Source organism: Pipistrellus hanaki, assembly GCF_964339955.1.
Source record: "Pipistrellus hanaki genome assembly, chromosome: 19".
Taxonomy (NCBI): domain Eukaryota; kingdom Metazoa; phylum Chordata; class Mammalia; order Chiroptera; family Vespertilionidae; genus Pipistrellus; species Pipistrellus hanaki.
In genome coordinates, this window is record NC_140521.1 from 20044888 (window position 1) to 20057101 (window position 12214).

The 12214-nt window shown below is 62.2% G+C and overlaps 2 protein-coding genes across 3 annotated transcripts in view; one reads left to right on the forward strand and one right to left on the reverse strand.

The window, feature by feature from the left end:
* FBXW8 (F-box and WD repeat domain containing 8) overlaps positions 1 to 3523 on the forward strand; it is a 106381-nt gene extending 102858 nt beyond the window's left edge. The window contains exons 10-11 of the mRNA XM_084868311.1: positions 608 to 718; positions 1213 to 3523. Coding sequence (XP_084724437.1) covers positions 608 to 718; positions 1213 to 1357 — 256 coding nt within the window. The 3' untranslated portion in view covers positions 1358 to 3523. The remainder of the gene's footprint in view (positions 1 to 607; positions 719 to 1212) is intronic.
* TESC (tescalcin) overlaps positions 1 to 12214 on the reverse strand; it is a 57230-nt gene that overhangs the window by 3720 nt on the left and 41296 nt on the right. Inside the window, exons 7-13 of one of the 2 annotated variants that reach the window (XM_084868388.1) lie at positions 10323 to 10370; positions 7214 to 8516; positions 7005 to 7107; positions 4236 to 4381; positions 3585 to 3755; positions 577 to 742; positions 98 to 171 (exon numbers count right to left, since the gene is read on the reverse strand). In XM_084868388.1, the coding sequence (XP_084724514.1) occupies positions 8439 to 8516; positions 10323 to 10370 (126 nt within the window). In that variant the 3' untranslated portion in view covers positions 98 to 171; positions 577 to 742; positions 3585 to 3755; ... (1 more) ...; positions 7005 to 7107; positions 7214 to 8438. Of the gene's footprint in view, positions 1 to 97; positions 172 to 576; positions 743 to 3584; positions 3756 to 4235; positions 4382 to 7004; positions 8517 to 10322; positions 10371 to 12214 lie in introns of both variants that reach the window. The other variant, XM_084868387.1, reaches the window with a different exon arrangement.

Here is a 12214-nt window from a genome sequence, read left to right on the forward strand (position 1 = left end):
TGGACCCTGGGTCCCATCTGTGTGCCCTGTACCATCTCATGCTCTAGGAGCATATAACCCTGCTCCTGCCCCCCACCCCCACCCCGGTATGTCTTACCTTGACCAGGCGGGCGGCTCTGATGCCAGGTCTCTGCACTGGACATCTTTCATCCCGGGTCTCCTGGCTCAGTGCTGTGACCATAGTAGCAAGGAAAGGGTTTTAGAATAAAACTTTGTACATAGATTTCAAGCCATTTTACTCCCAAGATTTTCTGAATGTGCGTTACCACCCAGACTCCCTGTGTTACATGGAGCCCTGGCTTTAGGACAGGGGCCTTTCACGGTTCCCATGCCTGCAGGTGGACGTGGCTCCGAGAGCTGAGTGACTTGTCCAGCACCAGCCAGCGTGCTGCTGAGTTCACCCTGTGTGTCCCATAGTTGGGGCATTCGGACTTGTGCACAGAGTGGGCCTGGCTCTAACTTTGGGAACGAAGGCGAGACAGCGCCCAGGGTGGTGTCCACTGTAAAAGGGTCCCTGTAGTTCTCAACTTCCAAGACTGGCAGCAGATGCAGGCCGTGCCGTTTCCAACGACTTACCTTTACCAGCGCGCTCTCCCCTGTGTTGCAGGCACCCCGTCCGCCACCTCTCCTTCACCAGCCACAGCCTCATCACGGCCAACGTGCCCTGCGAGCGGGTGATGCGCAGTGCCGACCTGGACGGCTTCGCCACGCACAGGAGGTCAGTGGGCACGGCTGCTGTGGTCTGGGTGTGCAGAAAAGACAGTCATGTTTGAGCTCAGACTAGAGCCCCCATGCCACACTACTCCCTCCGGGGGGTTCCCTCAGCACAGGCAACTCTAGATGCCACAGGGTGAGAGATTAGCAATAATGTGCTAGTGCCGCTCTAAGTGTTTTCCCCACAATACCTCACCGCTGCTGCAGGAGGGCTGCGTGGGTGGGGACAGAGGCGGAGACACGGGTTAGGGGCCTGCAGTGGTTAGAGTTAAGCCCTCCTGCGGGGCCAGCTGGGTGGCTCAGCTGCCACACAAGGGAGACGCCTCCCTCCCCACCCCATGCACGAGGCTCGGTGCTTCTTATCGGCCTGGCTTCTGAGCAGCCTGAGGCCAGGGCCTCGCCTCCTGGCACTTTCCCACCCCTTTACCTCTAGTCCCCGGTCCTGAGTGTCCGGCCCACAGGGCAGATCGGTTAGCACGGCCCTCTGTGCTCCCTCAGGCACCGGGGGCTGGTCCACGCCTATGAGTTCGCCGCGGACCGGCTGGCCTTGCAGAGCGCGCTCCCCGCCTGCCGCGCGTCCTGCGACTCCACGGCGGGGAGCAGCTACGACCTCGCACTCGCCTTCCCCTCCGACAGTGCTTAGGGGACAGAGAATGGAAAGCCGACAGAGGCCTCTGCTCCGGCTCTCAGAGGTTTGGGGGAAGATAGCAACCCCGGGTCCTGGTGTGACGCACCTTCCCGATCTGCCTGCTCTTTCCCCGTCTGTTTCCCGCCCACTGTGCACAGCTGGGGCTTGTCAGCGTCTCCCCTCCCTGGTCGCTCTCCTGGCCTGGGGAACCACACACTGATGACTCAGTGTATACCGCCTTCCCCCACATCCTACTCCTCCTCCAGCTCAGCCAGCCGGGCGGGGTGACACCCCCAGTGGGCTCCCGTCTCTCCCGGCCGCTGCAGCTCCCATGGGGCCTGGGCTTCTCACTGTGAACACGGCTCTCCTGGGCCCTGCTCCCTCTGCCAGCTCCAGTCCTCCCCCCCGGCCCCCCCCCCCCCCCGAGCTGTGCCTCGATGAGACAGGGGTTCACTCAGGTGGGCTTCTCCCACAGCATCTCACCAGTGCAAACCGGGGTTACAGTATTTTTCCACAGAGCTTTTATAATTATATATTTATACCATTACTTCATTAATGACTATTTTGCTTATTATTGCGTCTATAACATGTGATACAAAGCAGATCTTTTCTATTTAATCACTGAATAAACAGCCATCCTCCAGGTGGGACGGATGGTGATTCTACACGGGAGGAACCGCCATGTCAAAGCACTAAGATAACGCGGAGGCGGGAGAGCTGTTCCGTTTGACAAACAGCTTCCACTTCCAAAGGATGGAGTGGCAAGCCATCGCCCTACTCTTGTTCCAGCGTTGGCGGCAGCCGCCTGCCAGACCTTCAAAATGTCACAGTCACACAGACACAATTGCAGAGAAGCAGACCATGCTTGAGTGATTTAGCATCAGATCACAGCAGCAAAGACACTTAAGCACAGGATGTGCTTAGCTAACATACAATAGATACATACGCCCTTCTGTACCTTCCCAAACACCCCAGACCATCCCAGACAGGGACAGCCACCAAGAAAGGCCCCCGCTGCAGAGTTGATACCAGCCCGGCCTTCCTCAGTGACCCTGAATGCTAATGCAATCCAATTGGAAACCAACAAAAAGCTAAATAAAAACATCTGCAGATTCCAAACACTCCGACTCGACTTGGTTTTGAGGAAGGAAATTCCAAACGACCTGAGCGGCCCTGAGAGCACCATCCCCAGCCGGAGGCTCACCTCCGCACGCTCAGACCGGCGGGCCGCCCGTGCAGCTCGCACACCCGCGTGTCCAGCGGCCCCGCCCGCCCGCCATCGAGTCCCAGCACCTCTGATCCTGAAGGTTCCGATTGCTTAAGGTCGTCCTTAAAACCCCACGTCCACGGAGGCCAGAGGAGCCAGACTAGGAATGTCCTCCTCCGCCCTGCCTGCCCTCCGGGAGGCGGCTCTGTCCAACGGCTCTGCCGCCTCCAGCCCCCGACTTCAGAGGGAGGCGCTGCAGCCAGCACAGGGGGATCTCCTCTCCCTGGCACGTGGGGGTCATCTCTGTCTTAATTAATGCCACTGGACCACTGCGTAACATCTTTCCTTTTAAGGAACAGCTCTGCCCAGTCTGACCTCCCAGTTCATCCTTCCGAACTAGCTTTGCAGCAGTTTTACATAATTGAACAGTTTAAAGAAATCAGACCCAGACAATTATACCAAAATTTAAAATAGTTTTAAACTGCTGCTATTCACTGCAACAGCTGGTCCGGTGTAAATGTTACAGCTTGTTTATAACTTCCCTCCCGGTCCTGAAAGTGTCTGGCTTTTGCAAAGAAGCGTTTGTCACCCAAACTGTCCTCTCTCAGCACGCCCACCTGGGTTCTGCGCTGTCACTTTATCCCAGAGACCCGGGCTGGGTGGGGAAAGGGTCAGAGTCCCTTTATAAACCGCCACTGGCCCAGCAGCAGAGAGAGGCTTGGCCATGTCCACGCCTCCGCTCACCCCGGGGCTGGCCCTCCCCCGGGCTGCTGTCAGGGAGCTGCTCCCACGTTCTGAGCTGGCGGTGGGTCTGACCTCTGCTTCCCACGCTCTCCCCTGCCGAAGAGGGGACTTGTGTGTGCTGCAGGGACCAAGGGCCAGGCTGTGTCCCGTCTCAAAATGTTGTATGACTTTGCTTTCTGCTTCATTACTATGTGTGTGTGTTGGTTCTAATAATAAATTTTGAAAATGTTTTTATTGCTCAATTCATTTGCCTCCCCTGGCCACCAATCTCCCCCAGCCCCGACCTCTCACCTTGCTTGGCAACCTGGTTCTGCCGTCCACGATCTATCTCGATCGATCGAGTCGTTGTCTCAGAACCCCCACTACAGGGTGCTGAGCCCAGGAGCCAGGGAACCCACAAACTACCTGTGCGACTGTGCACCAGGCGCATCCTGCGAACTGCGTTTCTGCCACTAGAGGGTGCTGCCGGTGCCCAGACAATAGTTCATGGTTAGAAGACACACACACACCCCCCATGGCACCACCCTCCCAGGGCAAGGGGAGACCCCTGGCACACTGGGTCTCCGCTGGCAGGAGGAAACCATCCCTATGCGGGAGTTGGGGGAAAGCTGACACCCCAAGATGAAGTCTCCTCCTCCCCACACAGCCCTGAGGCTTCCTGCTCCGCAGTTAATAGCAGACCCTGGCCCCTGCAGCTCTGTCCATCATCCCAGAGCCAGGGGCCTGCCAGCGCAGCCGGGCCTGCCAGCGGCTCAGGCGGGAGCTGTGGCGGCCTCCTCCCCCTCCTCCTCCTCCTCCTCCTCCTCCTCCTCCCCCCCTGACTTGGGGCCTTGGCTTCGGGCAGCAGCTGTGGCGGCCGGAGCTCACAGAGCTGGCTGCCCGGCCACCACGCTGAGCCTCCCAGACCTGCCCCCTCACCCCTCAGCCAGGCCAGATGGTCACCTGGCGGCGGCGCAGGGCCTGCGGCGACTTGGACGGACGCCCCGCGGTGGCGGCAGACCCTCCCTCCGGCTGCGGCCGCGGTGCCACGTGGCGCCGGCTCCCTTCAGCCTCGGTGTGGAGTGAGGGCTTCCCGGGCTTCTCTCTCCCTGGAAGGAAGGGAAATAAACAGTCCCCACCCGGAGCTGCCGCAGCTTCTCTTCCTCCCGCAGCTGGGACAGACACTGCTCTGAGGTGAGGGTGGCCGCAAACTGCTTCCCAGCACGTCCGAGACCTTACTGCTGCCCCTGAGCCGCGCGGGTGCAGACCAGACCTAGTCTCTGCCCACGAGGCCACCAGCGGGCCAGAGGCCCGGCAGCCACCGGTGCCGCCATCACTGTCCCTCCGGGCCAAGCTCACGCACCATCGCCGCCCCCTGCTGGCGTGCTCACAGTTCCTAGAGACAAAGGCGCCCTAATGCCCTCGGAAGTGTGCTTAGCACCCCAGCCCCTCCCGCTCCGTTCCCAAGGCCTCCCCAAGGTCACTGGGACGACAGCTTGCAAAGCAGGTGTTTGCAGAGCCCTTGCCAAGGCGCCTTGTATTTTTAACTCCGCAGCAGCCCGTCCGAGCAGAGGAGGGACAGGTCCGCGCTCAGGGCCGGGGCCGGGCCATACGGACCCACTCCGTTAGCCAAGCGCAGAGAACGTTCCCGTCCCCTGGCCCAGAGGACAACGGAACTGCTTTGTTAAAGTCCAGCAATAACTCGTTCCCTGAGAGAGCGCGCGCGCGCGCGCGGCCAAACTTGGAAGCTGCTGCAACCTTACTCCATGTCCTCATCCATAATTCATGGCGATCGTGGCTGCAGAGTCTCCCCAGGCCTCTCCGATCAGATTTCCATCGCACAGCCCTTCTGTAACCCTACCAAATGGCCGCCTTCATCCGAAAGCCGAGTTCTGGTAACTCTCCCCCCGGGCGCTGTGACAGTGAGGATGAGATCCACTTTCCACCTGAGCCCCGGGCAAGTGACCTCACCCCCCACCTGTCACCGGCCCTGCCCCGGCTCCTCCCTCGGGAGCCGAGGCCCTCGAAGCCCTGACTTAGCAGCTTCCTTCAAATATCGGGCTTCGCATTGATTTCTGCCTGCTTCCCCTTAGTCACTCAGTTCCTGATGGAAGGAGCGCTAACCAATGTGTCTATTTCAGCGTTTTTCAACCGCTGTTCCGCGGCACACTAGTGTGCCGCGAGATGTTGCCTGGTGTGCCGTAGGTGCAGACAAGACAAGAATTTTATAATTTTTCACTATTTTGTTTACTTAATATTTCATAATAAAGTAATTATAAAATACTTTCTTTGTGTTTATTTGATTCCTATTCAAGAGAATTACTTTATATATAGTCAATATAAGCACAGAGTTAAATTTTTTAACATTTTCTAATGGTGGTGTGCCTCGTGATTTTTTTTCATGAAACAAGTGTGCCTTTGCCCAAAAAAGGTTGAAAAACACTGGTCTATTTGACCTGCCTGTGCTAGAAGACATTCAGAGCAAACATCCCTGCTTCATGAGGTGGCCCAGCAGGGGGGCTGCTGCCCTCGCATGGGGTCTGCAGCCCGCTGGCCCCTCCTGGCACACCCGCTCGTCCCGCAGGTAAGAGGAGCCTCCTCAGGCCACTGCGTCTGGCCCCTGTCCGCTCCACACTGCCAGATGGCACCTCAGACCTGTGCCCAGAGCAGCACCCCTCACCTTGTTCACCAAAGGCCAGCAGCCCCACTAGACGGTGGGGAGGTGGCCTGCCCTTCTGGCAGGTTTGTGCCAACTGCGCCAGCCCTGGTCACTCCCCGTACAACCGAGCGAGCAAAGGCCCAGGCCCGGGCCCGGAACAGGTCCTCTTCCTCTGAGCAGCATGGCCCAGGCTCCTGGTGAGGAGCCCTCACTGTAATGAGCCATCAAAGGTGAGCGGTGGCCCACAGCTTCAGACAGCAAGCCTGGTCCCTGTGTGGTCTGGAGTGAAAGCGTTTGATGCCTGCCCACATCCAAACACCAACTCCGGGAGGGCATGGGGCAGCGGAAGATGCATTATTGATAAAAGCGCTTCCCACTAATGAGCTGCCTTTGTGGAGGAGAACAAAGCGGAAGCAGACTGGGAGCGCCCGGCAAACGCAGGCCTGCCGTGGCCTTGCCAAGGTCCTGCCACTCCGGCTCCCCGGTTCCTCTCTCCGGCATGAGAAGGGGTGCACTGGAGGCACTTCCTGGGCCAGATCCCCCCACACTAGGCCGTCCAGTGACCCCAGAGCCCTGCTGCCAGCCAGAAAACCCAAGGGCGTGAACAAGATCCCAGCAGCAAGGGAAGCAGGAGTTGACCCCATCCCAGCCCGGGATACAGCCTGGCAGTCCTCTTCCTGGTCCTCAGCTGGTCTTTCCCACCAGACGTGGCCCCTGGAGGGCAGGACGCAGAGGCCTTCGCCTGACCTACACTTGGATGCCTCGATGGTTGAGTTACGTGCTGGTCTAGGATGCAGAGCCCCGGGCAGGACCTCAGCCAGTCCCCGGCACTTACCCTGAGGGTGGGCGGGAGCCTGACCGTCCGCCTGCAGCCAGGGTGTGGGGGCCGCAGTCCACACGTGTGAGACCGCGGCGGCGGGTCCCAGGCCAGCGTCCTCGGGCACAGCTGGGCTCCGAGGCCCGGCCCCCTCCTGCCAAGCGCTCTCTGACAACAGGACGCCGGCAGGAGCCTCTGTCACCGTCTCCACCCTCGGGCTCCTGCGGCCCACACTGCCCGCTTCCCTCCAACTCACCCTCCTGCTCTGCTCCGGTTTGTAAATATCAACGCCGACGTTAGCTTCATCTTAGACTGCTAACACCTTTGCCTCTGTGTGCCAGCGGGGTTGAGGTGAGGCCCTGGGAAGGGAAAGTTGGGGCCAGACAAGAACAGGTTAGAGACCCACACGCGCCCCGGTCTGAACCCCAGTGCGTGGGTGTGACAGAAGCGCTGTCACACACTCACATCAGAACTATGAACTGAAAGTTCGAGAATGCAGCCCACGTGGTGGCTCCGTGGCTGAGCGTTGACCTGGGAACCAGGAGGTCACAGTTTGATTCCAGGTCAGGGCGTACACCCGGGTTGCCGGCTTGATCCCTGATCACTGGATTCTCTCTCATCACTGATGATGTGTCTCTCTCTCCTCCTCCCTTCCTCTCTGAAATCAGTACAGATATATTTTTAAATTAGAGAATGCGGATCACAGCGGTTGCCAGTTCGCAGGAGAACTTCCTTGGAAGGCCGGAACGGTGCTGCCCAGCGCGTGTGTCCGTGAAGGGACCGAGCGTCTCCTCAGTGCGATGCCAGGAGGACGCCTGGGATGCAAACAGCGACAGCGCCCAGCGCCCAGCGCTGTGCCCAGGGCATCGGTGCCACCAGGCGAGGCGCAGGCAACTGTGACCCGGGCCTGCCGGCCGCTGGCTCCCAGGCCCCAGCCCCACCCGCGGTGGCTGCCTGTGTCTCCTCAAACCCCCCCCCCCACCCCCCCGGCCCACCCCGGTCAGCGAGGCTGGAGACGCTTACCTGGGCAGTCACCTCCCCGCAGGCCAGGTCTGCATCGCTGCCTCGGACGCCGGGGACCGAGTGCTGGCCCGCCGCCGCCCATCCTGCCCGGAGGGGCCCCGGCACCGGTGCCCAGCAGCAGGAGGCCAGCCCGGGCCGGCAGCCGCACAGGCTCTAAACGTGCGGCCCCGATGCTGAGGGAGCCCCGGCCAGGCGCCAGGCCTGGGAGCCAGGAGCCGCCTCCCCGCTTAACCCCCACACCTCTGCAGGGAAACGGCGGGCTCGTCACCAAATGAGCCCAACGAGGAGAGAAAGTGCCCTCACACCGGCCTTCCACCACGACTCCGCCACTCCTCGTCTCCGGTGCCAGCCAATGCCGGCCACTCGTGTGGGCAAGGGACAGACAGGAGGCTGGTCCGTTAACAAACCCTGATCCTCTTTATTAGAGATAAAAACAGTGAGTCCCAACACCAGGCCCTGTCCTGGGGGCGGGAGGAGCGGCAGCGTAAGCCTGGCTGGCTGCTCAGGCCTGGGTCGGGGGGGGGCTGCCCGGCCTCGGGGGGCTGCCCGGCCTCGGGGGGCTGCCCGGCCTTGGGGGGGCTGCTCAGGCCTCGGGGGGCTGCCGGCCTCGGGGGGGCTGCCCGGCCTCGGGGGGCTGCACGGTGCAGAGTGCGGTCTCGGGGGGCGCTCAGTGGCAGAGCGCCATGGTCTCCATGTTAAGGAAGCGGATGTGCATCTTGGTCTCGATGTCGATCCCCTGCCAGATCTGAAACGCACGGAGCGGCGTGAGAGCCTCACCCTGACCAGGCAGGTCCTGAGCCCCCCTCCTCCCGCCGGCATCAGAGCTGTGCCCCTGGGACAACCAGCTAAGCCCACAGGGCAGTCCAAGCTCACCCTGCTGTTGAGCGTGGCTCTGGCATTCGTGTTCTCTGAGATGTCACCGCAGGAGGCCACTGAGGCCAGAACCCACACCCCCACCCCTCCCCCGCCTCAGGCTGAGTCACGCCCTGACACCTTCTTTGCCCCCGTAAAATGCCTGCCGAGACCACCACCTGTCTGTCCCCCACAGCACAGGAGACAGGGGTGGGTGTGGAGTCACCAGAAGCGTTTTATCAGCTCTAGGGCTCTGCAGCGGTGCGGTTTCAGTGAGCCTTCGTCATTCTCATTCGTTAAAGGTGACAACAGTCTGGTCCCATGTTCCACACAGACCAGCTCAAGGGTCATTTCCACTCAGAGACCAGGGCCCGGCCATGTGCCTGGTGCTGGGCAGGCCGTCCCAGTGCGGCCTGGCCGGGCTCTGCCAGACCCCCCTCTCCCCCGCCCCTCCTACAGAGCCCCACACCGGCTGGGTGCTCGCCAGCGCCCCAGCCCCCCAGGGGGCCCCCATCGGGCGCGGGCGGGCGGGCGGGATGCCAGCAGCACGGAGGGACGTGGTGGGCGGTGACTTCTCACGGGCTCCCTGCTTATGTAAGAGCGTCAAACTCTCAAGCTGTCACCACGGCGTCTCCAGGGACGGCCGGGGGCTGGGAACGGGAAGCCAGAGCCACAGGAAGGCCTTGGCGTGTTTCTGGCCGCTGTCACATGCTGTCACATGCCCACGTGCTTCCCGCCTGCAGCTGGCCTGGTGCGGGTGAGGCCACAGGAAGCACCGGGCTCCACAGGGCTCCCGGGAACGATGTCTGGGCACCAGGACGGGTTCTTCTGAAGGCAGGTGGCACCAGGGCCACCACGGAAGCTGGTGGAGCCCAGGACGGGGAGGCCCCCCGGCTGGAGCCCGGCGGTGGCCAGCCTTCGGGGGAGCAGCTGGCTCCTCAGGCGAACAGGGAAGGTTTCCCGCCTTCGCCCTGCCCGGCCCCGTGCGGTGCGTCTGGAAGGTGAAGGAGACCACGGGCTCCGCGCAGCCTCTGTCTGGGCCGGGCGTGTGCTGGGCCAGGTCAGGGCTGCAGACGGGAGCAGGGCCCGGCCCCACTCCATGCACAGTCTCCCAACTTCCTCTCTTCCTCGACCCCCAAAAAGGCTTTGGGAACCCCGATGTTGGGGTGCTCAGGGCCTGAAGAACCAGAGGGTGGGGGCCTCATCTCCCTGCACCGGGGTATCTCCTGTCAGAGCAACGAGGAGTCCCAGCTCCCAGCCTGGGAGTCTGTGTGGCAGGAAGGCTGAGCAAGGCCTGAGTGTCCACCAGGGGGAGCGCGGGAGCCCGCCGGGGAGGCCGCAGGCACAGCCGGAAAGCCGGGCAGGGCCTCACTCCGGTGGGTCCCGGTCTGGGCACAGACAGGAGGCGCCCGGCCCCGCTGTGCGGGGCACCCCCTCTGAGAAGCGGCGAGGGACTCGCCTGGGGGGGCGGCGGGCGCTGTGCACCCTCTGCACCCTCCAAATGCTCTGACCGCGCGTGGGTTCTTTTCGATAAAAAGTAAAACCAGTTTCAGGTGTTTTAAAGGCCACGCCCAGGCCCTACCCTTTCCACAAAGACGCCCGTCTCCTCCTGACCAGCCGGCTCCCTGCGAGCCCCACCACGGCCACGGCCACGGCCACGGCCACGGCCACGGCCACGGCTCCCCGGACGGACACGCACCTTCAGGAAGTCGTCGAAGGTGATGCCCTCGTACACCTGGTCAGGCTCCTGCGGAACAGAGCACAGGCGGGTGAGGGACTGCCCTGGAGGCTCTGCCCAGTCCCTACCCCCCAGCGCACACACACACACACACACACACACACACACACATGTGCGCGCGCATGCATGGTTAGGCATGTTTGGGTCAAGTACAAGAGGGTCATTCTGCATCATTTGTCTCCAGCTCAAGGCCAGGCACCCTGAATTCAGTGGCCCCTTCCCCGGCTGGAGGACGGGAGGGTAGGGGGTGGGGAGCCTGTGCACGAGGGTGGGGAAGGGGGCGGGGTGGGCGCCCGGCCCCTCGGCCAGGTCCCGGCAGGACGCCAACGGGCACACACTTCCTGGTCCCGCCCCGGCGCCCGGTGCCGATAAGAACCGGTTCCGGGCTGATCCGCGCTCCGGCCACTGGGGGAAGGATAAGGGGGCCGGAGGGCTGGCCTGTGTGCCCAGTGAGTCACCGTGAGAGCGTCTGGCGGTGCTGGCCTCCCGCCGGGACCCGCGGTGGGCACAGGGACCCGTGGACGGCAGCTGGGCCTGTCCCTCCTGCTGCCGCTCTCGGCTCGGCTCAGGGGCCGGGACACCCCCCCCCCCCGACACCTCCCCCGGCCCCTTCGTGATGGGAGCCGGGCCTCCCGGAGGCCCAGCCACGTGAGCGTCACGTGTCCGTGGTGCGGACAGGGCGATCGGTACACACGATAGGAAATGGCGCCCAGACACGTCCACAGCGGAGCACACAGCACAGCCCGGGCAGGAGTCTCGGGCCTCTGCCCAGCGCCCCAGCGCCCTGCTGCCGGGCGGGGTGGGCACAGGCAGGAAGGCAGGCAGTTCTCCCGGCAGAGGGCTCAGCCAGGAAGGGGGCGTGCATGTGCCTGTTCCCTGTCCCCTTAGGGAGCAGGACGGGGGTGGGATGGGTGGGGAGAAGGCCAAGGAGAGACGCTTTTCTCGGGCCTCCCTGCACGCTGTCCCGTGTCTTACAGCAGCGTTTTTCAACCGCTGTTCCGCGGCAGCCTGGTGTGCCGTAGGTGCAGACAAGACAAGAATTTTATAATTTTTCACTATTTTGTTTACTTAATATTTCATAATAAAGTAATTATAAAATACTTTCTTTGTGTTTATTTGATTCCTATTCAAGAGAATTACTTTATATATAGTCAATGTAGGCACAGAGTTAAATTTTTTAACATTTTCTAATGGTGGTGTGCCTCGTGACTTTTTTCATGAAACAAGTGTGCCTTTGCCCAAAAAAGGTTGAAAAACACTGTCTTACAGGAAGTCTGCGACGTGCCAGCCCTGTCCCGAGCGCTCACCATGTCACTGTCCTGTGACCACTGACCACAGCCCGGCAGCAGCTCCCCCGCCCCGGGGCGGCCCGCCTGCAGCCCGACAGGGACGGCCACGGCCGGGCCAGGCCGCTCCCTGCGGACAGGGCCCCCCTCGGTGGCTTCTCCATCCCACGTGGCACACACACACTTGGACGGTATAAATGCAGCCAGGCCTCATGCCTGTCAGGGCCCAGGCAGAGCGGCTGTCCTGTCCCTGTGGGCGGCCCCAGTCCCCGGGGCAGTGAGGAGAGCCACGTACAGACCAGGCCCTGGCCCGAGCCAGGCTGCGGGGCACCCTGGGAAGGAGGGGGGGTCAGGCAAACACCCCAGGCTGAGACCCCAGCCAAGCCTCGCCCCCTGGAGCCCCGGGAGCCCCGGAGAGGACACCGGAAGGAGGCGCTGCCGTCGGTGACAGCCTGGCGTCCACTGAGGCTGTGGGTCCTGGGTGTGGGGCGGCGGGCGCCTCGGGGAAGGTGAAGGGCACGGGGGACGCCTGCTGGACGGGGTCGGGACGCGGCCGTGCTGCTGGGG